At 41.9% G+C, this 20,432-nt stretch overlaps 1 protein-coding gene across 1 annotated transcript in view; it reads right to left on the reverse strand.

Moving 5' to 3' along the window:
* The window catches only part of Vps4b (vacuolar protein sorting 4 homolog B), a 34,070-nt gene extending 14,039 nt beyond the window's left edge, over window positions 1–20,031 (reverse strand). The window contains exons 1-4 of the mRNA XM_042693481.1: window positions 19,761–20,031; window positions 6,502–6,613; window positions 4,828–4,984; window positions 2,028–2,095 (exon numbers count right to left, since the gene is read on the reverse strand). Of these exons, the coding sequence (XP_042549415.1) occupies window positions 2,028–2,095; window positions 4,828–4,984; window positions 6,502–6,613; window positions 19,761–19,787 (364 nt within the window). The 5' untranslated portion in view covers window positions 19,788–20,031. The remainder of the gene's footprint in view (window positions 1–2,027; window positions 2,096–4,827; window positions 4,985–6,501; window positions 6,614–19,760) is intronic.
* Window positions 20,032–20,432: the final 401 nt, after the last annotated feature.

Genomic DNA, 20,432 nt, shown 5'->3' on the forward strand with positions numbered 1-20,432 from the left:
TGTTGTGGGAACTAGTCACAATAGTGAGGAAATTGGCTGGGTGGCAGATAAAACTCCCAAGTTTGCATTTATGCTTCTTCATCTGTGAAACAAAAATACTATCACCTGGCCAAACTACTTAGGCTAGCTTCATAGGGCATGATGAATATCATGTGTGCTTAGATAAGCACCAAACAAGTGGCTACCATATTTAATACACTGACTCTGGATGATCAAGTGTGCTTGTTCAGGAGGGCAGATTTATTATTGTTCCTGTTAACCAACAGGGAAGGTGACCTAATGCTTTCCTTAACCAGAGAGAAGATACCAGAAAACTTTAGCTGAAGGCAGAGGGTGGAGAAGCAAGAAAAGGGGATAGAAATGGAAGCAGAAGCAGGTGTCAGGAACAAAGGAAGTGCATCCCTATGCATTTGTAACTATTTTGGCCAAAAGGCTACTCATAGATCCAACAAGCCATACAACTGTTGCATTAGCAGTCTGAGAAAAAGTTCCTGTAATTTTTTTAAAAGATGTTCTAATATTTCATAAAAAGCTTTTCATGGAAAATATTCTGGTAATATTTCATGAAATTACTCAACTACTAAAGCAGCCTTTCTAAGATGACATGCAGTTGTTTTAGGTATAATAAAAACACCACTTACATAATTTAGTGGTTCTAAAATTAAGTTTTATAGATTATTTCTTTTTGTTAGGAAGTATCACCTATTAAACTAAGACTAATTATATTTTTAGAAATTTAAGACATTATAACCTGTTATGAAAACATTTGTACTTAAAATCAAATAGAAGCATAAATATTTTGCATGTTAAAAGGTTAGTCTAATATGAAGAAAAAGTCAATTTGTACTTTCATGTGTGTGTTTGCATGTGTGTATGTGGTATTCTGGAACTAAAATTAGAATTAAGATCTAGACGTTATTTAATGATAAACAATCTTAGTAAAGTCATGAAGAGATGCCTTTTCCACACAAAGAGCTACAATTTATCAACTCTCTAGATTTGTCAGTAGAATCTTTTAAAGTATGGTGGGTAAAACAGACAGCTAAGAGAAAAGAAAATGTAAAGACAGAAATATATGAGGGAATATTAGAAAGCAGATAAGGAAGAGCAGGCGGCCATGAATCAAAGAACCAGCCACAATAGTGGCAATAAAGGCCAACTGTAAACTCCTTACCTATTTTGCTATGACAATAGTCAACTGTAAAACCACCAGATGTTATAGTGTGCTAATAGTATAAAAGCTACTTTCTCTACATGGGGCAAAACAAATAAAATGAAAGAGAGCAAGCTGTCTTAAGCCTTTTAAAGGCAGGTATAGAGGCTGGGAAGGTGGCTCAGTGTTAGAGCGATTGCCTTGCATGCATGAGGCCCTGGGTTCGATTCCTCAGCAACACATAAGCAAAAAGAAAAAAGCCAGAAGTGGCGCTGTGGCTCAAGTGGTAGAGAGCTAGCCTTGAGCTGAAGAGCTGAAGGACAGTGTCCAGGCCCAGAGTTCAGGCCCCACAATCGGACCAAAAAAAAGACAGGTATAAAAACAAAGCACTATTTTTACTGCTAATAAATAAATAAGTAAATAAACCAAACTATTAAAAACTCTAGAGGAAAAACTTCATGAAATCTTTTAAACAAGCCATCATATGACCAAAAAGAACCAAAGTCAGTCTTGACCTTCATTGAAATGCAGAGGGTAAGAAAAAATAATTCCAAGAGACAATTCACCCTGAGTCTTTTCAACAGAGATAGGAAATTGAAAAATGAAATCTAAACCAGGCACCAGTGTCTCACGCCTGTAATCCTAGCTATTCAGGATGCTGAGATCTGAGGATCACGGTTCAAAGCCAGTCCAGGGTGAAAAGTCCATGAGACTCTTATCTCCAGTAAACCACCAAAAAAACCAGAAGTGGCTCTGTGGCTCAAGTGGTAGAGCACTAGCCTTGAGCTGAAGAGCTGAGGGACAGCACCCAGGTCCAGAGTTCAAACCTCACAATTGACCAAAAAAAAAAAAGAAAAAAGAAATCAAAAGCCACCTTGAAGTTGATTCTGTAGTTTCTTTTTTTCAGGATCATCAGATTCTCCTTCCCCATCACTGTCATTCCTAATAAAAAGAGTTGAATATATTCAATCACCTTTCTGGTATAAAATCATGCAAAAATCAAAGATAAACCTGAAACATCTGTAATTTAGGTAGCAAAATAAGACATTTCTATGAAGTTATGCTTATTGTGTTACTTTTAAGAATATATTAAAATAGGAAACAGGCATATTATCAATCAACAGGGAATTATTTCTAGAAAAGGACAAAAAAAAACAGGTAAGTCAGGAACTAACTCCAAATTGCCATGACATACTTATGCATATACAAATTCAAAAAGTCATGTTCAACACATTGTTCCATGAATAATTTAAAATTACAGGAGACTTTTAAACAAAATAAGTCAATCAGGACCAGACAAAATATAACTCAGAACAAGGAAGGAAAAATATCATACCAGAAGGAAAAATATCACATACTGTCATATAAGGTACAAAGGTCTGTTATCTAAGGTACACCAACCTAGTCTGAAGGTTCCAAAGGATAAATGAACTTCCTAATAAAGGAAAGCGAACTCAAAGAGCAACAGTCAATCTAGCATTTATCTAGGAATTATCAAAGTGAATTTAAGATTTTGACTTCAAGGATAATAATACATTGGACTAGGGCTATTATGCAAATAAAAACTTTAGCTTATGACAGAATGTACTGCAAACTTTAAAAATTATCTTGTAAGCCATGTGTGGTGTGGTTCACACCTATAATCCTAGCTACTTGGGAAGCTGAGATCAGGAGGCGTTTGGGTGGAGGCTGGCCTCAGCAAAACTTTTAATCTCCTGAGATCCCTCTCTTATCCCAACCAATGAAGAGCAAGGTTCACTGGTGTATGCCTATAACTCTCAGCTTTGAGGGAAAGAAAAATAGGAGGACTGAGGTCCAGTTCAGCTTCACCCTATTAAAAAAATAACAAACAAAATGGGCTGGGACACAATTCAAGTGGTAGAGTACCTGTCTGGTGTAAGGCTCTAAGCTCAAACCTCAGAATCGCAACAACAACAAAAATATCATGTTAGAGAAGTATAGATGTAAAGAAATAAAGGAGTAAGGTGTTTCTGATAAAACGCTGAGTGGAAGACTGATTTTTTTTAAGTAGTATTACATCATTAAAAATATGTATGTAAGATATAAAGGATATAAAATGTTTTAGAGTTTATGCCCAAATAGGATGGTTTTGTTTCTCTAAGGATGCTAGCTTAGGGATCTGATGGACACTGAGAAGTTTATTCACCTAATCCAACTTCCTATCATGCTTTCCTCATCTGGAAAAAACTGCCTTTTGGAGGGCCCCTTGCAGGTAGGTTCCACAGGGGATAGGTTCCTCAAAGAAGGTGGGGCTGCCTGAGTGGAGACAGCAGAGGAGCTGTGACAGAGGGCTCACTAGGAGTGCTTGGCAGCAGGGAATCCCTTCTTGGATATGACATACTGGGCACTTCTCCTAGTGATAAGGAATACAGTGTGATTCTGTAAGGTAATACCATGTAAGACTGCGCATCAAAAGTGGCGTCCCCTTGCCGCACCGCTGGTAAGCACCAAAGGAAGTTTAGGGGCACCATGCAAGACTGCACCGTCTCCACAGACAGGGGAGATGGATGCTTCTCAATGAGGCCTGGGCCAGAGGGAAGTGTCCCAGACACTTGAGGTCAAGTAATTTCTAAAACTTGAAGTTTGAGGGCGCCTGTAATCCTAGCTACTCAGAAGGCTGAGATCTGAGAATCACGGTTCAAAGCTAGTCCAGGCAGGAAAGTCCATGAGACTCTCATCTCTAATAAACCACTATAAAACCAGAAGTGGCGCTGTGGCTCAAGCAGTAGAGCACTCGCCTTGAGCTGAAGAGCACAGGGACAGTGCCCAGGCCCAGAGTTCAAACCCCATGACCAGCAAAATAAATAGATAAAACATGAAGTTCAATTGAGTTTCTGTCCCACATTAAATGTACTTTCATAATAAACTTTAAACTGAAACATTTCCCTAAGATCATAACTCAATGGATGGTTTGAGTTATGTTACGTCAGAGATGTAGGTGAAGATAAAATATTCTTGGGGTGTCCCAGAAACTCCTTGGCTCCCTAAGTATGTCTTGAACAGAGAATATAAAGCTTTACTATGTTATTTTCTTCAAACACTGCCAGGTACTTTGAAGCAACCAGTGAACTCTAGTGCTTACATTCCTCATGTCTTTCAAAACAGATCTCTTCTAGAAAGACATTCCAAAACCTACTTTCAATATTTACAAATTTTGCTGTCCTTTTTTTTTAGTGACAACATAATACAAAGATATATTGAAAATTTTTGCATAAACGAACCAAAATATTATCTGCCATATTAGAATTACTTTTTACTTTTTTTCACATTGTCAGTAGTTCACAGATCACTGTACAACTTCAACCCTCGGTATTGCACAGTAGGCAGTACCATCCAACATATGCTTCCCCCATTAGAGGCAAGCAGGCAAGGAGTTCAGTTACTTGAGGTATTTCATACATGGATAGGCAAATTCTCGTCGATGAATATTTCAGGTTGAGGACTGTGGCCATATGGTTTTTACAGCAACCCCTAACTATTCTGATAAAGTATGAAAGCAGCCTTGCCTGACAACAAATAAATGGATGAGGTTCTGTTCCAACAAAAATCCTGACCAAAACCAGGCAGCAAATTCACTCTAACCCATGACTCCTAGTTTGCTAACAAATGGTGTAAACAAGTGCAAAGTTACAATCAACATTTTATATACATACCCCTTCTCATCAGCTGGGCTTGGTTGTCCCTCTTTTACTGGCTTCTGTGGCTTTTTCTCCTTTTTCTTCAGGTAGTCTTTTAATTTTTCTGCCCTATCAAGATACTCCGTACACTTGGCCCTGATACTCTGTTTGGCTTTATCACCTTGTGCTTCATCTGTTGATGAGAATGAAAAAGACTTTTCCAGTAGTTTTCTATATAGAAAGTTAATAACTGTTGGTGATTTTGTGTGTGGGGGGGGGTGGGGAGGAGGGGTGTCCAGTCGTGGGGCCTGAACTCTGGGCCTGGGCACTGTCCCTCAGCTCTTCAGCTCAAGGCTAGCACTCTACCATTTGGGCCACAGCACCACTTCCAGCTTTTTTTTTTTTTCTGCTTATGTGGTGCTGAGGAATAAAACCCAGGGCCTCATGCATGCAAGGCAAGCGCTCTACCACTGAGCCACCTTCCCAGCCCACTGTTGATGATTTTTTGAGATAGAGTCTTGTTTATGCCAGGGGCAGCCTGGACTATGCTCCTCTTATTTGTGCTCCCCTTTGTAACTAAAATGGCAGGTACATGCCATCATTCCTAGATGAGGTGAAGTCTTAAAAAATTTTATGCTTGGTCTGGCCTCAATCACTATCCCTCAAACCTCTGCCTCTCAAACAGCTAGGATTATAGGCTTGAGTCACTGTGCCCAGCCTCAACCCTTTCTTAGTCCTTTCCAAATCACAGGTGGGTTGGAGCAAAAAAGTGACCTGAGCAAGGCATAGGCACTTTAATGTTAAACAACCATATGCTGTAGTTTCATACTTTTCTTTCCATTTTGCAGATAGTTGACAGCTGACTACTGAACATGAAACCAACTACATGAAAACCTGAATGTAGAACAGGTTTTCTATAGCTGGGAAAGGGGAAAGGCCAAATAAAAGAAGCCAGACAGCGCATGCTATATCGATGTGTCAAATACCACACTGAAACCAACAGGAAAAATACATATTAATAAAAATAAAATAAGAGGAGTAAGTAACGGAGCAAAGCAAAATTACTTCTATGTTTTTATAAGCTTTACTTCAAATATGTTAGAGTCTCAGATATTATGCATACCATTAATACAATAATCTTACTACCTAAATGTCTCCATCAGTTACTAAGTGGATTTAGCAACATATATAACGCATGGGTTTAGTGCATGAATCTTACGTGTTAGAACTTATTCTTAGTTTCCCTTTCATTTGGCATGAACCTTCCCCTTTCCTCTTAAATGGGAAAGCTCAAAAGTAAACCTTGAACTACCAACTGCTCCAACTTAAGATCTATTTTTCTCACTTTATCTCAGAACAGTACCTGACACATGGCAAATAGCAATATGTGTTTGTAGGAGACACCAATCTCTCCCATCTAAGCATATGGGTAGAATATAGGTATGCTCAGATTACACAATTTGGGAATACCACTCATAAAATTAAGTTCTTCTTGACTTAAACATTTTAGGATGCTAGGCATACAAAGTTGTAACTATAATATCTTTCACCTTTATTAGTTAAGTTGGAGTACTTAAAAATTATTTGTAAGAAAAGAGGATTGTGTGTGTGTGTGTGTGCAAGGATGAATTAGAATTTCCTTGGATTTTTACTTCCACTTTATAACTGAAATGGCAGAAACTACTACTTTTAAATAAACTATGACCTTACATTTAATAACATGAAGAAAATACTGCACGGCATGTTGATAGAGCTGCAAGGCCTCCTCATAGTTGCCAGCTTTGTCTTCCTGTGCTGCTTTATTAGCAAGATCTATGGCTTTCTGTGAGAGGGAGGCAAAATACTAATATTAAGACCAAATGTAATAGCACGTTTGAAATAAATCATTAAACTGAAATTATTTATTTTAAAAAACCTTAAAACAAAGCTTTTTTTTTCTCTTCAGGTGCCAAGATTCGAACTTAGGGCATAGTGCTTGCTCAACTTGTTTGGTTGGGTTGACTGGTACTCTACCATGTGAGACACAACTCAAGTCCTGTTTTTGCTAGGTGGGGGGGGAGGTTTGAACTCAGAGCCTTATGCTCTCACTTGGCTTTTTTGCTCAAAGCTACCATTCTACTATTTAAGCCACAACTCTACTTCCCCATTTTTGCTGGTTTATTGGAGATAAGAATTGCATGTACTTTACTGCAGGAGCTGGCTTCAAACCACAATGCTCAGCTCTCAGCCTCCTCAACCAGCACCTGATCTCAACCTCTGGAGTAGCTAGAATTACAGGCATGAGCTAGTGTCACCAAGTCCCATTTTTTTTTTTAAAAAGAAATCATATCTGCAACTTATTGTAAATCACAATTTCATAAAATGCAAATGACACTGTTATATGGATGTTATCTGAATACTACTTTCAGAACTAAAACTTTCACATAATTTCACTCAACTAAATTCAGTGCTAATAGACTAATAGGATAATATGAAAACCAAAATTTAAAAAGCAATTAGGGAAGTTCTTAAAAATTAGGTACAGAGCTGGTGCATGAGGCTTATACCTGTAATCCTAGCTATGCAAGAGGCTGAGATCTAAGGATCACAGTTCAAAGCCAGCTTGAACAGTAAAGTCCATGAGACTTTTATCTCCAATTAACCACCAAAAAGCCAGAAGTGGAGTTGTGGAAGAGCACTAGCCTTGAGCAAAAAAGCTCAGTGACTTTCCCAGGCCTTTCCCAGCCGTGTGGAATGCCAACCTGGCCTGGTCCCAGCAGGTCTACTGAATAAACCTACCCCTTACCTGAATACCACCTGTGTGGTGCTGTTCTTACTCGGCCACCTCTTTTTAAAAACCTAACAAATATTTGTATATCCATTTTTGTGACAAAAACTGTTGGGTATATACCTTCAAATAGAGTTGTTTAGTCATGTGGTTAACTGTATTTAATGTTCTAAAGAACTGCAAACCATTTCTGGAGGAACTACAACATTTTACAATCTGCTAGCAATATACAAGGATTCAATTTCTCCTTCATTGATATTTATTGTCTGTGTTTTGCTTTGTTTTCTTTTTAAATATAATCATTCTAGTCACCAAGTGGGTGTGAAGTAGATTGAGGTTTTGATTTACATTTACATAGAGTACTTATTAGCTCTTTATATAATCTTCCTTAGAAAAATGTCCCTTCAAATCCTTTGTCCAACTTCTAATGGGGCTGTTTTCTTAAGGATATAAATGCAAGTCTCCTTTTAGATATATAACTTACAAATATGTCCTCATAGACTGTGGTTTGTCTCTTCACATTTTTGAAGTATAGTTGAAGCACAAAAGTTTTCAATTTTGATGAGTTCCATTTAATCATTTTTTTTACTTTTTGTGCTTTTGTATTATATCTAAGGAGTCATCAGAGTCATTATCCCATCCAAGATTAGGAAGTCACACTCTTAGGGTTTAATATTTTTATAAGTATGATCCATTTTGAGTTATGTTTTCATATGATGTAAAGTTTTACATGTAGATATGTAGTTCCATTGATAGGAAAACTGCTCTTTTCCCTATTGAATTTCTTAGCCTATTTTTTCAAAATTGAACTGACCACTAATGAAAGCTCATTAGTGCCACACTATCTAGTGCCACACTATCTCAATTTCTGTAAATTTGTAGTGTTTTAAAATAAAAAAAAAATATTAAGTCCTAAAAAATAAAAATAAAAAAAAAAGTAACATAAATGGTGCCGTGACTCGGATAAAGGGCTTAAAGTCAGTATAGGTGGGATTCCTCTCTGCTTTTTTCCCTCTTTTTTCTTTTTTTGTTTGTTCTTCCCTTTTTGCTCTGAGGAATACCCACAGTTCTGACGGCCTTTTGCAAACCCGTCTGTCTGCTGCGGACACAGCGCATCGATACCATTGCTGCCTTCACATCCACGTCCACACCACTTCTCTACTCTGGTGAGTGAAACTACTCTCTACGGCTCTCTGTCGCTCAGTCTCTGTCCACACGTGGCGCCACGCCAGAGAGCTCCTACGGCCTTTAGCTGAAAGGCTGGTCACCTCTGAAGCCGAGGACACTTGGTGTTGGGGGCTTGGCCATTTCTCTCTAGAAGGCTCTGGGGGAAGTCAGGATGCCGCTTCTGCCTGGTCAGATCTCCTTCACTCACCAGACTGACTCTCCTACACATTTAATGGGGTGCTGCGAGTCACACCTTTGAAATGCCTCCTGCACTCCCTGGAAAGCCAGAGTGCCTCATTTTTATGCCATTCTCAGATGTAGACAGTTTTTGCCACTGCAATGGTAAATGGTCAGAAGTCTGTTTATTTTCAGGTTCTCTTCGCTCTCTCTCTCTGCCAGTCATGTCCAACTTTTCCTATCTCTCCCTTTCTCTTTTCTACATTTTGGCTTGTGCCCTGAAGAGTGCAACGCAGGCTGGGTCCCAGGGACCCCCTCTAGGTTCCCTCTCAAAGGCTAGCCAAACTAGGCTTGATTTATTTGTTCAGAGTTTCTTTACATTTTTTCAGAAATTCGCCATCTTGGCCACATGGTGGGTTAAGGGTTTGGCCCCATCTGACCCTTAACCTTCCACTAAGTTTACCACTCCATCCATCTATTCTAAGGTGCCTTGCTAACAAGTTGCTCTTTTCACAGGCCCTGGTAAGTGAGGCCCAACCATCTGACGTGCTTTGTTAGCAAAGATGTCTAAACATTGTTGTCAAAATTTTAGGTTTTGAGTTTTGCCTTTTTTGTTTTGTGTTGTGTATTCTACTACTGACTATGTGGTTCTAAAATACTGGGCATATCTGTGCTAAAATTCTCATCACATCTAATGAGTTTAGTCATTGCAGACTATTTGTTGGTCAATTATTGATAAGAACTTGATAAGTAGGTAAACTCTACTTATTCTAGTTGATCTCCTTGTTGCTTTAATTGGAAATAATAAAGAGCTTTTGTGGCAAAGATTGCAGTTCAAAGCCAGCCCGGGCCGAAAAATCCCTGACTCCATCTCCCAACTAACCTGCAAAGAGCCAGGCTGGAAGCTGGCTCAAGATTCTTATCTCTAACCAGCCAAACACTGGAAGTGGTACTGTAACTCAAAGTGTAGAGTACTAGCCTTGAGCAGAAGTGCTCAGGGCCAGTGCCCAGGCCTTGAGTTCAGTCCTCCTTGAATACCAACTGGGACAAGCCATCCCAGCAACGAGCACCTAGACCCAGCCAGTCTGGGGAACAAGGGACCATGGAGAGGAGTAAGAGGAGATGATGTCACATCAGCCACTCTGTGCCTGCCCTTTCAAAATTAACCAGAGCCGGGAGGTCAGTAGAAGCAAGAAGCCGCCTGCCCATCCAATGTCTATACCTGTCTACCTATTAACTGAACAGGAATTTACATTCTTGCCTTTGTTACCTGAATTCTCCTCTACCTTGTCATCATATAGGGACATACCTACCAACATTTTTCAGCCCCAAGTCCTTCCTCTTGCCATTTATTTGCTCTCTAGTATTTTTTTTCCAGCCCCTCAATGCCTCATGAGACTTCTCCAGGCTTCATCTGAGGACTCACACCACCAAGGGAAAGCTGCTGCTCGCTGCCTTCTCTGGGAGGGGACCAAATTCCAGCTTTTACCCCTATTGTCAACACCCCTTGTCAGCAGGAAGTAGCCAGAGAGAATCTGCACCCTATTTCACGATTATTAAAAGGCTGGAATGTAAGGTCCGCTCCTGGATGGCCAGCAGACTCCACCCTCCTCGCAGCAAAGTCTCCACCCAGTACCTGCATTACCTAGGCAACTGGCACATCTGGAAGAGGTCAAATCTGCATCCGCTGAGGTCACATCTGAATTTGATGTGGCCACACCTTTCCCCACCCAAACCCTAGATAAGACCTAGCCCAGGCCCAGACGCTCTTTCCTTCTCAGCTCTTTCTCAGCCCTTTCCCAGCTCTTTTCCAGCTCTTTTAGCTCTTTTTCCCAGCTCTCTCTCTTTCCCAGCTCTCTCTTTCCCACCTCTTCCCCACCTCTTTTCCCAGCTCTCTCTCAGCTCTTTCCCAGCTCTTTTCCAGCTCTTTTAGCTCTTTTTCCCAGCTCTCTCTCTTTCCCACCTCTTTTCCCAGCTCTCTCTTTCTCAGGTCTTTCCCAGGCCTTTCCCAGCTGTGTGGAGTGCCAACCTGGTCTGGTCCCAGCAGGTCTACTGAATAAACCTACCCCTTACCTGAAAAAAAAAAAAAAAAAGCTCAGTGATAGTACCCAGTCCTGAGTTCAAGCTTTGGGACTTGGGACTTGTGTACATGCGTGCACGGCGCGCACACACACACACACACACACACACACACACACACACACACAAAGTGCTAAAGAAAAAGCATATAAATAGCAGAACAGTAGAAGAGAAGAAATATTAATGGGAATGAAACTGCCTCGGGAACAATGGGAAATGGAACACCAAGAATCTGGAAAATACACAGAACTTTTAACCAAGTAATTAATTTGGGTTAAGAAGACCTTAACCAGAAAGATCTGTTAAATAATAAAAACCTTGGAAACTTAAACACAGACTACTACAAGGATCATTAAAAATAATGATAAACTTTGCAATGACATAGAACGTGTTTCTGATGATGTGCTGAAAGAGTACAGCTTTATTAGCAAACAATCAAACCAATAAAAACAGCACAGGAAAAAAAAAAAAAGATGTAAAGGACATTTATCAGACCTTCCTCTGACAAGGAAGATTTCACTGGTTTTTACTTTTAACTTTTTCAGTCTCCTACAACAGTTATAATAGATATAAACTAATTGTAATTAAACTACTTGTTAGAAATAAATCCATGTAAATATATCCTAGGGTATTTTAGAATGATACAAAATAAGTCAAAGATGGTGCTGTTATCAACTGGCCATCCAAAGTTTTTAAAAAGTAGGTAACAATGAAACTTCAAACTTTATGTGAAAATTGACTCAAAAGTGAAATAAAGACAAATATAAAATGTTAGGAAAAGCCAGGGGAAATCTTCAAGATCTAAGGTTAGGGAAATTTTTTAGATTTTACATCAAAAGCACAAAAGTATAAAAGGAAAAACCAAATAAACTGGATCATGTCAAACTAAAAACTTTTTATCTCAAAATAATCCTGTTTTTAAAAAGGATAAAAAGAAGCCAGGTGCTAGTGGCTTATGCCTGCAATCCTAGCTACTCAGGAGAATTGCAGTTGGAAGCCAGACCAGGCAGGAAAAGTTGGTGAGACTCTTATCTACAATTAACCACAAAGAGCAGGAAGTGGAGCTAAGGGTCAAGTGGTAGAGTGCTAGCCTTGAGCAAATCAGCTGAGGGACAGTGCCCAGACCCAGAGCTCAAGCCTCATAACTGGCACATAAACAAAGAAAAGGATTAAAAGACAAGCTACAGACTGGAAAAAGTATTTTCAAAACATATTTGGAAAAAGACCAAAAACAATTAAACGCAACCCAATTAGAAAAGAAGCTAAAGACAAAAACAGAGATGTGCCTCAGAAGTAAAGCTCCAACCTTGAGCAGAAAAAATAAACAAGAATGTGAGGTCCCAAGTTCAAGCCCCAGTACTGGCAGAGCAAAGGACAGGAACAAACATTTCACCAAAAAGGCTACGTGGATGGCAAATAGGCACATGAAAAGATGCTTAATTAACATCATTAGCTACCAGAGAAGTGTTAATTAAGACCATAATGAGCTATAATTACACAACTATGAGAATGGCTAGAATAAAAGTGATATCAGGCATGAGGATGCAGAGATTGGATCTCTCTCTACTGCTGGTGGGATGGGAAACAGGCCTGCCACGTTGGAAAACTGGCTGGTTTTGTTTTGTTTACAAAACTGAACATGCACCATACGAACAAGTAATTGAGCTCTTGGACATTTATCCCAGAGAAACAAAGATTTATGCTCATGTGAAAATCTGTATGGGATGTCCAAGATAGCCTTCAATGATTTTGCTCAAACAAACTGTAGTATATTATATTACTACTATGGAGTAGTACTGCTCAAAAAAAGGAATGGACTACTGTTCTAAAAAACCTGGATCCACCTTCAGATCATTATGCTGACTGAAAAGCCAGTCACCAAGGTTACATACTATAATAAAAGTTTCATTATATAATGCTCTCAAAATGACAAAATCAGAGATAGAGAACAGATCAGATTTCCCAGGGGACAGGATGAAGGTGGTCGTGGTCATGAAGGGCCATGTGGGGTGGGAGGGGTCCTTGTGCAGGGGAACTATTCTCCAATGGTGGACATACAGAGTACACTGCAATGCAACCATCCGGAAGCATATACACACGATACCAGCAAGTGCAAGCCAGGTGAGGAAGTATGAGTCAGGCTGTAGAATGTCTCAATGTCAACATCCTGGTGGTGATGATACATGAAATAGGTAAAGGGTATGACAGATCTCTCTATATTAATTTCTTATTGCACAAGAATCTACACTGATCTCAAAATAAAATTTTCATTAAGCCAGGTGCTGGTGGTTCACACCTGTAATAATAGCTACTCAGGAGGCTGAGATCTGAGGATGGCAGTTCAAAGTCAGCTCAGGCAAGAAAGCCCCCGAGACTTTCTATCTCCAATTAATCACCAGAAAACCGGAAATGGGGCTGTGGTTCAAAGTGGTTGAGCTCTAGCGTTGAACAAAAGAGCTCAAGGACAGTGCCCAAACCCTGAGGTCAAGCCCCACAACTGACTATATAAATTTTCATTAATAACAATGACTTAAAATATATATGCAAACATACGCAAATAAAGAACATGATTTACTAAGATAGTCCACCTGGGTTAACTGAGGTAGTGAAATCATACTCAACAAAAAATAATAGTCAACAAAAGTAAACAATCATGGTTAGGCCATAACAAAAAATAAGCACATAATAAAGATAAAATCAGTCAAATCAATCATATGAAGGAATCACATTGTGCTTGGGAGCAGCTGCTCATGACAGGAGGTAGATGGGAGGAAATCTGTAAGTGGGAAGAACAGGTCCCACTGGAGATTGAGATTCTTCTGCTGCAGCAAGAGGGAAGGAAAATAAATGGTGCTGCTGTAGAACTGAAAACCTGGAGTACTACCTCCATGTTTCATATAAACAGCCTGACTGCAAAGAGTAATTTTCAAGTTGTGCAGGCTAGGCAGGAAGTGAAGTGGTCACAGCATGAGGCCGACAGATGCTTAGCTGAGCCTGGTCATAGAAAAATGCATGCTGAAGACTCAGCGGCTCAGTCACACAGCAGAAAAGTCTTTCCTTATTCCCACCCTATTTTACTTCACAGATTATCTGGAAATGCTGTGCTTTAGTAGCTCATTCCTCTCATTGGCAGTCGGCTCTTATTGTGATGTCATACATACATGTTACTGTTTTGTGCTGAGCCTTGCACAAGCTGGGTGATAAGCCTCCACCGCTAAAATAGAGTCCTGGCTTGGTATTAGTTACAGTAAAATCCTTAAAAAAAAAAAAAAAAAAAATTAGGTCTGAATTTGTCACCCTTTCATGCACTCAATCCTCCAGCCTCAGGCTCTTGAGCAGCTGGGACTCTAGGCACCCGCTACCAAACCATGCTTAAGGTAAAACTTAGTATTTAAGCATCTGTTTCCAAACACTGTACCAATTACAAGGATTAAACTGGCCTTTCTCCAGTGGTTGCATCTGCTCTGTCCAAAAGCGAATCCTCCAGTCTCACACGGTTGAGCATTTGACATGTGGCCAGTGTGTGCAGAGGTTTTATTTAAATTTAAATAGCCAAACACAGCACTGGGACACATTAAATCTCTCATAACCTAATTCTCCTCCAACAAATGTTATTTCATCCTTGTTAGCATTCTTCATCAGAAATGAAACAAAACATGTCTTGTTGGTTCTGAAGAGCAGATTCTTCTTTCAGAATACACTGCTTATGACCTCTACCCTACTTCAGTCCACTACCAATTCCCAGAACTACTTCCTAGTCTTGTGGGCAGAGCTGTGTCACCACAGGGCACGCACGGCCATCTTGGATGGCTTCCTATGCAAAGGATAAGATCCAAATGTCAGAGCATGATCTACACAGGCCTTGAAAGACCTGTGTGTGGCTATGTTTGGATCTCACCTGAAACCATCTAGTCCTTGTTCACTCGGGCTGTGGAAAGCACTGTGGAAAGCTCTCCCTAGAATACTCAAGACATGGTCCAGATGGCAAGTTCCCAAATAAATCCTCCTTAGTCTGCTGTGATTCCTGTTTCAGCTCTTGCAACACCCCTACACTCACTCAGGCCATCATTATCATTAAGTTTACCTGTATCTACACTCACTGGCCTTCTCCTTGTCTACAGAAAGCTCTGAGGACAGGGCCTACCCCAACACTCCTGACTAGAAGGGTGCTGGCAGATAATGGGTACTCAATCAAACCACAGGGGTAAAAACATCTCCAGTAACATCAAAATCCTCCTCCTACTGGTTGGTTATTCCACTTCTGTCATTCTGATCATTTCTCTCCAGTGGGTATTTCTGCAAGCATTGAAACAACCCTCCTCCACAAAGCCTCCCTTAACACAAAGAAACTTCCTCAGAGCCCAAACTGCCGTGGATCACACTCTGCCTTGCCCTGACAACAGTACACCAATAAAAACGCTCATGTCAAGGCTCTGTATGATGCTGGATGTAAAGACCAGCTCTGCCTTCATGTTGATCTGACAATTTTCTACAAAGTCCATCATTTCCTTTTTGATGCTGTCCTCTGCTGAGCCCCAAATACCGTTTTCCTTACTGTCTGACGTCTCAGGCAGCTCCTTCCCTATAGGTTTGCTCATTTCTCAAACCGTTGGATATCCCACTGAAATATGTTCCTCAAGGTTTGGGCTGGGATTCACTTCACTGTTAATTCCTTCCCCACACATGATGTTTTCAATGATTTAAACTATCTTTAGACTGCTGACTCTCAAACTGACTCCATTTTCAAACACAGCTGTTCACATTACTCCTGTGTATAAAATACTTCTAGGGGCCTGGCATGGAAATGCATGCCTATAATCCCTGCTACTCAGGAAGCAGAGGTAAGAGAATCATGGTTGGAGGCTGGCCTGGGCAGCTAGCACAAAACTCCATCTGAAAAGCAAATGGACTCATGTGTGGTTCAAGTACAAGAGCCTTGCCTACAAAGTTCAAGGAACATTTCATCCCCCTTACCGTGTGTGAGTGCACATGTGCGCGTGTGCGTGCACACACACACACACACACGCACACGCACACGTGCACACACACAAACACGCATGCATGCACGCCTGCACACATACACACACTCTTCCAGATTGTGAACAGATGTGGGTTTCAGTTCTGGGTGGGGTGGGGGGGTGGTTTGGCTTGGTTTTCTGCCTATTTCTCCCTAAGTAAACTCCCTAAGGACAGGGCTGTTCCTGTTGCCTGCACATTGGCCCTGAGTCAGTACCCTGGCTGCCCTGGCACAAGACCTAGGGATTCTTTACCACAGACTAAGCAAGAACTAGTCATCAGTGTGGAAGTACAGGCTGGGAATATTGTGAGTGTCTTTACAGATTGGAAGAGCATGCTGTGTCCACCCTAGAAAGCCCTGGGGAATGGCAAATTCTACCATTTCCTGTGCCAGGAGAACAGCCGCCCCAGCCCTATCTGCCACCTCGGGGTTTCTAGCTAGCTCCACATTTCCCTCTTTATTACCACAGTAAAATCAAGAGTCCACAAATTCATCATGTTTTCTGGGTCCCCTATTCCTCCCACAGTGTTGTGTTCTGCCTCATGATTATCAGATCTCCTGCTTACCTAATTCTCTCTCTGGAGCACTTAACACTTGTAACAATATCCTAACATGGTTTCCTTTCTAGGCATTCAGTGTATCATGTGCTCCTGGTTTTACTCTCAACTATCCAATAATCCTTTTCCAGTGTATCTTTCTTTCCTTAAATGTTAATACTCCACAGGGTCCATGGTCCTTGTTTTTCCATTGTGTAAACTCTCAGATGGGCTTCTAACTTCTATACCACTGTTTTGCTAGTAACTCCTAAATCCTTGTTTCTAGTCTGGACCACTCACTCTCATTCTGCATGTGCATTTCCACCTGATGGAACCCAGAAGCATTTCACACTCAAGGGCAGAACTAATATTTTGCTCACAGAGAGAGAGAGAGAAAGAGAGAGAGAGAGAGAGAATCCCTAGAATCAATCAGATATCCAAACTAAAAACATAGCAGAAAACTCAAGACTCCTCCTCCCCCACTCTGAAACACAGATACGAATCTGATTACTCTTCAAAACTTTTATTCTTTATTCAAATTGTTACTACAATAATTTGGACAGTTACCATCTCCCATCAGACAAGCCTCTGCTTTCTAACTGGTATTCTTCTACCAGGTTTCTCCCTATACAGACAAATGAGAATTTGGGTCTAAAACATGTGAACATGTTACTCCATGTGTAAAACCCTCCACCTCTCCACTACAGCAGAATGAGGACCCATCATTTGTGTGTGGCACACGGGTACTCTCACCTTGTATACTCAGTTCCTGTCATACCAAACTCTGGGCACACCCCAGACCAGCTATGTGTGTATACATAGCTATGCTATGTGTGTATACAGAGAAGGTTCCCTGTGTGTATGTTCAGAAAAGGCACCATGCCACTATCTCCCCATAAAACTCCCAGCTTCTACAGGACTCAGTATAGTCAAAGCCCTGTGGCCACAAGACCTCCTCAACACCACTAGAGCAGCCAGCTTGTGCTTCCTCTAGATTTCTATTGTTTCTTGTCCGTTCTATATCATATTAGTAACTATTGAGGACCGAGTAAACTTTAAGTTCTGCTTCATACTTTACTCCTTGCTGTTTTCTACATTTTCTATAAGGTTAATTACACTTCGGGACTAAAGCCTAAGTTGTTTTTTCCTTCCTTGGTAAACACTCAATTTTCTTATTCAAGGAGACAGAATTTTTGCAGTGAAGGAAATCATGGATTTGTAAACAGAGAGATCTGGTTTTAAAACTAACCTTAACACTAATTAACTGCATGTCTTTGGGTATACCATATCCATAACCTTAATAAGCTTAGATTTCTAAAACTATAACCTGGGAATAATATTCACCTTGAAGAGTTGTTTCCAAGACTGAGCAATTAATAGTGCTCCTCTTTACCTGAGATTAGATAATCTCCTCTGTGATATATTTCCCATCTGTCCTTGGTAGAGTAAGATCTGCCTTTCCTCACATTAACCTCTAATACCATTACAGCATTTATGTAATTATGTTGTAATTCTGTTTTTTAGTAGATTACTAGCATTTGGCAACGGGGACTTCTGCTTTGTTCACTGGGACAGTCATCCATTATCTGACTATTCATCCAAATTTCCTAGAGGCCAGCAGGCTGAAAAGGCTGAATGAGAAAGCTCACCTGAACCAACCAGTACCAATAAACATTACTCCTGCTATCATTTGTGACTATGACTTTTAACATTGATCAACCTCTAGGTATTTCACTGAAGAACATACAGCAATCCAATTCAGTCTTTATGCATTTTGGTTATAGAACAACAACCACAAGAAGATACGAGGAAATGGACTGAAACTATGTTGGAGAATGACCAAGTCACCTCTAAAGTCACTGTCTAACAAATAAAGCAATGAAACAAAATCAGCTAACTGACAAACCAATGAAGAGGATAAGATGGCATGTCAAAAGAAATCACCTATAATATTCACAACAATACCTTTACAAACTGAAAAATACTTTCAAGATACGTTTACCAAGACATAAAACAAGAAAAAAAAAACTTTTCCAAATAGTATTGCAAAAAGCTATGAGGTTAAATGAAGTGTTCTTAGTTTAATACCACCTAAGTAGAAAAGATATACATACCAGTCAACATATAACATTTTAAAGAAATGTGTCATAGTTGCATTGTAACATTTTGTGAAAGATAAAAAGATGTATTTTTACAACCTACAGGTTGATTTTCTTTTGAGATAAGAACCATAAACAAGCCTATCATTTCATTCTGTGGGTGGGGTCTGGGGCTGGACAACGACTATCTGATCTGTTTAAATAGGTTTACACTGAGTGGTCTTTCTTCAGGATCAATTACCCCAATAAGGCAATCTGCCATTATCACTGATAACAAGGACCAGGCACTCAACAAGAACCTGTCTGACAAACTCCCCCAAGTCCAAAATAAGAATTCAATATAGACAGGCAGTTCACGTTACTCTCTTGTCCCAAATTGACGTGGTGGGCTGGGAATTTTGGCGACCGACTCATATTTTAACCCCCATCAAAGCTCCGGTCGTTGAGGCGAGGAAACACCGTTACACACATTTCTTCATACCCAATGAATTCCACTCCACAAGGGACTACAGATCCTTTCCCAAGCCTAACATCTTAGGGTTCCACACGATTGATGCACCCCAAGGCCGGCGTGCTCACGGCGATGGGGGTGGAGTCACAAAGGAGTTTTCAGTCTCTGATTTGATATAATTTGAGACTGTACGGAAGCACATACACACTCAGTGAATTCTGGCAGACTCTGTAGTCCGGCTTTCTAACCACAGCCGTCAAGGCTCTTACTTGCATGTACCTGGCAGCAAGACGGGCAGAGCTTTGCACAAGGAGTGAACTGAGCCCACCCGGCTTGTAACTGGATCAGGGTGGTGCTTTGCAAAACTTGCCTTGGTGGCCGCGAGTGGCGGGGTGTGCGCGGTCTGGCTGCGGCTCTCCCCCGGTGCCATCGCAGACCCACGGGCCGGGCCGCAGACCCTCCCCGGGCACGGGGAGCGGGCGCCCAGGGCCCTCCCCGGGGGCCCACCCCGGGGTCCCTCCCCGGGGTCCCTCCCCGCGCCGCTCCCGCCCGCGGCCCCGCCCTCCGGGGCGCGGCCCCTCCTCGCTCCTCCCCGCCCCCACCTCACTTCCCGCCCCCGGCCCTGGCCCCGGCCCCGGCCCCGGCTCCCGCCTGGAGGGGCACCGAGCGGCCATACCTGGAGGTTGGGCCCGGTGGAAGCCATGGTGGAGATGAGGCGGTTCCTCGGGGACGAGCGAGGAACGGAGGAAGCCCGAGGCCGCGACGCCCAATCGCACCCAGTGTGACCCACCTCTGGAGGCTCGTGGCGCTCGGACCCGGAGCCGCGGCCTCCGTTCCGGAACTTGTAAACCACCACAGCTCCGCCGGCCCTGGGCCCCTCCGAACACAAACTTCCGCAATCCCGAGACCCGCCGGAGCTGCCACCGCCTCCCTCCGGAACGCTTCCGCTTCGTCATCGGTACGCGCCCGACCTACTCACCTACGCCGCGCCGCGCCGCGCCACAGCCGGGTTCTCGGCGAGACGGGACGGAGGAAATCGTGAAGCTAAGCGAAGCCTGGCGGAAGTTACCTTTTACGCCTGCGCACTACGGCTCGAGTGGGCGGGGCGCAGTGGAGAGCCACACGGAGCGCAAGCGCAGAAGGATAGCGCCCTTGTTTCCCCCTCGTCTAGCCTTGTTCTTGGTGAGGCGTCAGATCTGAGTCAGGGTAGCCGGCGCCGCCTACTTCTCTCGCGCTGTCCGCCTGGATCAACGGCTGTGGTGGCCTTAGGAGGATGGGAATGTGGATATAAATACGGTCCGTGTGGCCAGCGCCGCGAGGCTCCGGCCCGGCTCCTGAAGTTGCGGGG

Source organism: Dipodomys spectabilis, unplaced genomic scaffold (genome assembly GCF_019054845.1).
Source record: "Dipodomys spectabilis isolate Male_0828 unplaced genomic scaffold, ASM1905484v1 ptg000169l, whole genome shotgun sequence".
NCBI lineage: Eukaryota > Metazoa > Chordata > Mammalia > Rodentia > Heteromyidae > Dipodomys > Dipodomys spectabilis.